Source organism: Lactuca virosa, chromosome 9 (assembly GCF_052849685.1).
Source record: "Lactuca virosa cultivar CGN04683 chromosome 9, Lactuca_virosa_CGN04683_v6, whole genome shotgun sequence".
Lineage (NCBI taxonomy): Eukaryota > Viridiplantae > Streptophyta > Magnoliopsida > Asterales > Asteraceae > Lactuca > Lactuca virosa.
Window position 1 is genome coordinate 17,882,804 of NC_136434.1, and position 6,742 is coordinate 17,889,545.

At 31.3% G+C, this 6,742-nt stretch overlaps 1 protein-coding gene across 1 annotated transcript; it reads left to right on the top strand.

Annotated features, from left to right (window-relative positions):
• The first annotated feature begins 3,349 nt into the window (after nucleotides 1–3,349).
• On the top strand, nucleotides 3,350–6,358 carry LOC145137882 (nuclear transport factor 2-like). The gene is made up of 9 exons (XM_079072023.1): nucleotides 3,350–3,685; nucleotides 3,812–3,946; nucleotides 4,377–4,683; nucleotides 4,776–5,104; nucleotides 5,201–5,363; nucleotides 5,448–5,569; nucleotides 5,650–5,715; nucleotides 5,804–5,885; nucleotides 6,101–6,358. Exons 1-9 carry the CDS (start codon nucleotides 3,647–3,649, stop codon nucleotides 6,214–6,216), a joined length of 1,359 nt encoding a protein of 452 aa, XP_078928149.1. The 5' UTR covers nucleotides 3,350–3,646; the 3' UTR covers nucleotides 6,217–6,358.
• Nucleotides 6,359–6,742: the final 384 nt, after the last annotated feature.

Here is a 6,742-nt window from a genome sequence, read left to right on the forward strand (position 1 = left end):
ACAATTTTTTGAGCCATGTTATTATGTTGAAGTTTTAAATTTGTAAGTTTGTTATATACTAATTCTTTTTTGTATTTTCTTGATTTAAGTATTCTTTTAAGAATATCATTGTATGTTATGGTTGAAATTTTAATGTAAATTAGATTAGATTCATGTTATCGATCATATGTTATGGAAGGTGATATATATAATATTTAATTAACTATTGTATACATGTTTGTATGTTCATGTTGCTTCAAAACAATAATTAATTAAAAATCATGAATATGTCATATTATCCATATTATTCATGTAAGCCTTTTTTAAAATGCAAATTGTCTATCTTATCACTTTATATTTTAGTATATGTTTAACATTTTAATTATAATAATAAATGTTTTTTAAAAATTTCTTTCACTTATTAATAATAACAAGTGGTTTTAAAATTAATAAGCAATAATTATAAATAATAAAATCAAATTACATGGATATCTCATATTATCCATGCAAGTCTCTTTTAAAATGCAAATTGTCTATCTTATCACTTTATTATTTAGTGTATGTTTCACATTTTAATAATAATATTAAGTGTTTCTTAAAAGTCTTCTTTAACTTATTATTAATAATAAGTGGTTTAAAATTAATGAATAACAATTTTAAATGATAATAACATCAAACTATAAATTACATTTAGCTATAAATAAATTGTATTTTAAATGAACATCTTTATCTCAAAGTTAATGTCAATAACATAACCATTTTAAACATATATATTTTCAATATTTTAACAATATATTTTTAATCTTCGCTGCGCAACGCGCGGGAATTCGTCTAGTATACTTATAAAGGAAACATTTTTTTCTTTCACCACATTCATTTGAAACTCTCATGCATTTTTCCTTTCACCACATTCATTTGAAACTCCCATGACTTTTCAATTTTCTTTTTAATAATGATTATAAGTTGGTTAATAAGGTTAAATAAATATAAAACCTAAAGTGTAATCATATATAAACTAAATTTCAATATTAAAAGAATATATTTTCTTCTACTTATAAAGTTATGTTTTTAACTTTTAACATGTTATACTTAATTTATTAGTTTTAATATATTGTTGGATGTAAACCATTATCATTTTAAAGATACAATTTTGGAACAATTTGTATAAAATACTTAAATTATTAATTTGAATATAACATTACAGAGTCAACTTAAATATAAATTTTATTTTAACTTAAACAACCCAAAAAATATTTTATAAATAGTTAAAAGTGATTAATTGTAGTGTCTTTCTAATAATGAAAATAATATATTTACTTCTGCTTATAAAGTTATGTCTTTAACTTTTAACATATTATACTTAATTTATTAGATTTAATATATTGTTGTATATAAACAATTATCAGTTTAAAGCTACAACTTTTGAACAGTTTGGACAAAATACATAAACTGTTAATTTAAATATAACATTACAATGTCAACTTAAATATAAATTTCAGATCCACTTAAAATACCAAAGAATATTTTGTAAATAGTTAAAAGTGATGAATTGTAGTGGTAAATGCAAAAACTAAATTGTAATCTCAATTTAACTAAAATATTTCCTAAATATATTTTTATAATCGTTAAAAGTTTCAAATAAGTAGCTTAAAATAACTTATAATAACAATAGTTAAAAATAACTCTATATAAATGATTATATTGTTACCTTTAAAATCAAAAAAACAATGTTTGATGTTTTAAATAATTATAAGGGATAAAGACTTGATAGGGTAAGATACTTTTTGCAATGTACACATTTAGTCCTTATTCTTTTTTTTTGTAAAATAAACCCTTATACTTTATTAATATGTACACATTAGGTCCTTTTCACCGGATTCTACAGGTTTTGCTGACGTGGAAGGGTTTATTTTACAAAAAAAAAAGAATAAGGATTAAATGTGTACATTTCAAAAAGTATGTTACCCTATCAAGTCATTTTCCCTTTCTTTTTATTTTGTTGAAATGAAATACCCAGGTGGCATCCACATATCCACAACGAGATTTTTCCAACTTTTATTCATCATGAAAAAGAGGGAGAACCCCGATCTCCGGCGACTCCTTTGTGTGTTCCTACACATCACTGGTAGCAAGGAGGAATGATGGCAAAAACAACAAGGTCGAAGGGGGAGGCAGGAGGAAGTAGAGACGGTAGTTGGCGGCGAGGAGCTGCTCTGGTAGCCCCCTCGTCGATTCTTTCTTCTTTTTCTGGCAACATATCTCAAAGATGGAGGCAAAGAGAGACATATCGGAGAAACACAACAGGTAAAGGGTGTTTGGCTGTTGCTGTTCGACCGGAAGGAAGAGAGACGAGAAAGAGAAGGGTCGCCGCCCTTTTCTTGTTGCTGGAGGATCACCCACCTCTGGTGACTAAGCTAATTAATTGCTATTTAGTGCCACTTGTGCTTCCACATCAGCAAAACCTGTAGAATCCGGTGAAAATGACCTAATGTGTACATATTAATAAAGTATAAGGGTTTATTTTACAAAAAAAAAGAATAAGGACTAAATGTGTACAATTCAAAAAGTATGTTACCCTATCAAGTCATTTTCCCTAAAAGAAAATTCGTATATGACCGGTATACTGGGTATAGCCGGTCACAAGGATTACATTGTTACAAAAAATAAAGTATAAAGGGTTTATTTTACAAAAAAAAGAATAAGAACTAAATGTGTACATTTCAAAAAGTATCTTACCCTATCAAGTCATTATCCCTAATTATAATGATAGAAATTAAAACATTAAGTAAATAAATTTTAAAGAATTAATGAACAATAACAACAACTATAATAACATTAAACCATATAATATATTTAATTTTATTCATGTGTAACTCGCGGGTAGAAGTCATTCAAACGATTGAGATTACGCGGTTATAATAGATGTATATATTATCATATAATTCAAAATAATCAATATATTATATCAATTTAGTATATGAATTATTATATCAAATTTAACAACAACGTTATTGTTATATTTAGAAAAAACATATATTTATAAAGAATTCAACTATATATGTGTTTCTATGCAACGCGCGGACATTCGCCCAGTTATAAGAAATATAAGCATGTTGTTATTAATGGTAAAAGGTAAAAATATTGCTCGACTCATATAGTGTTATTGTTTGAGTACAAATTCAGTTTGAGGACAGTTTAGACTTTTTCTATACACTGAGTACTCAAACTGACAAAACTTTAAAGTTTACGGTCCAAGTAGAAATATTCCCACACCACCATCATCATTAGAGTAATCCCCATCGTCGATTACCACGATTAGCCATTCAATCCAACGGTTCTAATACAATAAAACCCTTCCAAATTCCCAAACATAAGTTTTCAAAATCCCCTCTCTTCCTCCATAGATCTCATCTTCTCTCTGAAACCCCCACACTCGATACTCACGACGACAGCATCGCAATCTCTATTCAGATTTCCCTTTTTCTATCTCATCCCAACCACGGGCTTGCCCTCTTCAGTACCAATTTACTCATCCAATTAAGTGTAATCTGTGATCCTAGATGCTCGATTTCACACTTATATACTTGTTCTCCGTGAAACCCTAGATTTCGTTGCTATTCGTGGGTTTTAGGGTTTTAAAGAGTCGGGGTTTTGAACGGTTTGTGAAATGGCGAGTCCGTACTCATCCTCTGTTACCGCTTCCCAGGTCTTTATTTATTTTGTGCTCATTCAAAAATGAAAACAATCGATAGCGATATAGTTTGATTTGTTTGTGTTTCATTGATCTTTGGCCTTTGTGTGTGATGAATTTTTTCCTTGTTGGTTTCTTTAGGTTGGTTCATACTTTGTTCAGCAGTACTATCAGGTGCTTCAACAACAACCAGAATTTGTTCATCAGTTTTACACCGATTCCAGTACCATGATTCGGGTTGATGGCGAATCCACTGAGACCGCATCAGCTATATTCGTGAGTCTCTTCGATCTAACTATAGATATAACTAGAGTTTTTGTAAACTCGAACCAATTTGCTCCCATTTGTCTGTGACTTCGCGTTTTGTGAGTGGTCGGATGTTTTTTGATGTGATCATGCGATTTATTTTTACGCATGCGGGCTAATGTGAATTGAAATTACACCATTTTATTCTGTGCATGTATTTCTATACTGAAGGGTTGAAGGGTGGATAGTCCTTACTCCTAAAAAGGCTCAGTTCTGATTTTACATATCCAAATTGAATGGTTTGAAGTAATCTGTGTTTTAAACTGATTATTTCAAATTGAAGTTTCAGCAATCATTTGAGTGGTCTGGTATTCATGATTATGAATTTTGTATTCAGATAATTTAGAGTCAAGATAATGGGTAACAAGTTTCTAACGAAGTGACTTTGTCTTTCATGCAGCAAATTCATACACTTATTCAGTCATTACTTTTTAGTGGGATTGAAATCAAGACCATAAATGCTCTTCAATCATGGAATGAAGGGATCATTGTGGTGGTTTCTGGTTCAGTCAAATCAAAGTACTTCAGTGGATGGAGGAAATTTGTTCAGACATTTTTTCTTGCCCCTCAGGAAAAAGGTTACTTTGTCTTGAATGACATCTTCCACTTTGCAAATGAGGAGGTTATCAATCATCTTCCTCCACCCATGGCTGCTACACACAATGATGATTTCCAACCAATAAGTTCAACTTCTCCTGAGTTATTAGGTATTAGTTAAACCTGATAATAATTAGTTGATAAATTAAAGTATTAAACAAGTGAAAGTGCATTTTTAATGATCTTAGACTTATAATTCCAGTTGCTGAAGATGTGTTGGAGGTTGAAACAAGGGATAACTTCAATTCGTTACACTTAGAAGGTGAAGATGAAGGCGATTACTATACATCCCAAGAACACCAAAACCAAAACCAACATCAACAGCAAGAATATGATGACAATGAAGACTATGAAGATGAACCACAAGTGGAAGATCAAATTCATAACCATGTGCAAGAACCGTTGCATCATGAGACAGTGGAATTTGTTCAGGAACCATTGCATCAGGACACGGTGGAATATGTTCAAGAACAAATTACTGCTGTTGAAAAACCTGCTCCTGAACCTGTGAAATTTACTTATGCTTCCATAGTAAGTAATTCTTGTATAGTTTTTTTTATTATTTATACAGTTGGTATAATGTTTGCTCATTGAATTTTGTAAATGTACTTAATTTTTTTTTTACAGTTGCAATCGAAGGGGAAACCTGTGTCATCGGTTCCTGTTCAGGCACCTGTGGTTAAGAGTGTTGCGCCTGTAACCGAGTGGCATCAGCAGCCTGAACCAGTTGCTTCGTTTGTTCCCGAAACTACCCCTCATGTTACAGAGGAATCTTTATCTAATGAAGAAGGTGAATACATTTTCTCTTTTTGTTTCTTTTGGATCTCTGTTGTGCAACCTTGTTTAAGTATCTGTATTTATTTTTTGTATTTAGGCGAATCAAAGTCTGTTTATGTGAGGAACTTGCCCACGTCTGTTACCACTCTTGAAATTTTTCAAGAATTCAAGAATTTTGGAAGAATCAAGCAAGATGGTGTGTTCTTAAAGAATCGAAAGGTTGTAATCCTTAATTTTATATTATATGTTTTAGCTACCAAATGTTTTTTTAGTATAGAATCTAACTTGTGCATTTACAGGATGTTGGTATTTGCTTTGCGTTTGTTGAGTTTGAGGATGTTGTTGGTGTTCAGAAGGCCATTGAGGTTTGAGCTTGATGTTTTTTCTTGTGTATTTAGATACCCAAAATACCCTTCTAAAGTTGGTCTGATGTTATGTTTTTCCAAATTTCAGGCATCCCCGATACAGCTGGCTGGAAGGCAAGTGTACATTGAAGAGAGGAGAACAAACAGCAGCAATGGTTCTCGTGGAGGAAGTAAGTTTTTATGCCTAATCATTTCTAACAATTGGAAAAAACTAATTTGTATTTGTACAATTCGTGGAAAAATCCCATGTCTTGACAACTAGTTTGTATTTACTAAACACTAGCTTATCTCTTTTTAAGCCAAACACAGTCTTAATCAACTAAAATGTTAAAAGCTGAAATTGAGTTTGTTTTGAAAAATGGTTGATTGTTTTGTTTGAGCACAGGAGGAGGAAGAGGAGGGGGGAGAGGCAGAGGAAGCTACAATGATGCATCAAGAGGAGGAGGAGGAGGACGTTATGGTGCTGCTCCTTCTAATGGAAGGGGCAATGGCTTCCGTTGATTCTGCTTGTTTACTTGTAGTCTTGTTTTTTGAAACGCACTACTTTGTTTGATTCTAAATTTTGTATGCTCTCTTCTCTCTACACTCTGCGAATCTTCCCATTTTCATGATGCATATTGAGAATTTTGCCTTTTTTTCTCAATCCTTTATGCAAAAATATGTGCTTGTCAATTTCTTGGGATCGAGTCGTTATGATTTGAAAGCACTCCAGTGTTTTGAATAATCATAAGCAGATCTGGTGCTTGTGAATTGTATTTTTAATTTTTATTAGTTGTTTATGTGTTTTTTTCTACAAGTTCTTATATTACTATTATTCAATTCAATGTGATAGTTATTTAAAATATCGAAAAAAGTTAAACGTAAAAAAGTAAAATACGCCTCGCGTTTTGAGAAGGGGGTCTATAAGTTTTTTTTTGAAAGGACAAACTATCTTACTTCTGATTTAATCCTAAACACCATTTATGTCTCATAGTAAGATTTGAACCTATGCGTTTTTTGCTGATTTGGTTCTCTTTGCTTGCGTTCT

Bases quoted from the DNA above. Each gene is read 5' to 3' on its own strand.
- LOC145137882 (XM_079072023.1), top strand. From the start codon at position 3,647: ATGGCGAGTCCGTACTCATCCTCTGTTACCGCTTCCCAG. The intron at 5,364-5,447 runs GTGAATACATTT...TTTTGTATTTAG, and splicing joins ATCTTTATCTAATGAAGAAG to GCGAATCAAAGTCTGTTTAT. The intron at 5,570-5,649 runs GTTGTAATCCTT...GTGCATTTACAG, and splicing joins TGTTCTTAAAGAATCGAAAG to GATGTTGGTATTTGCTTTGC.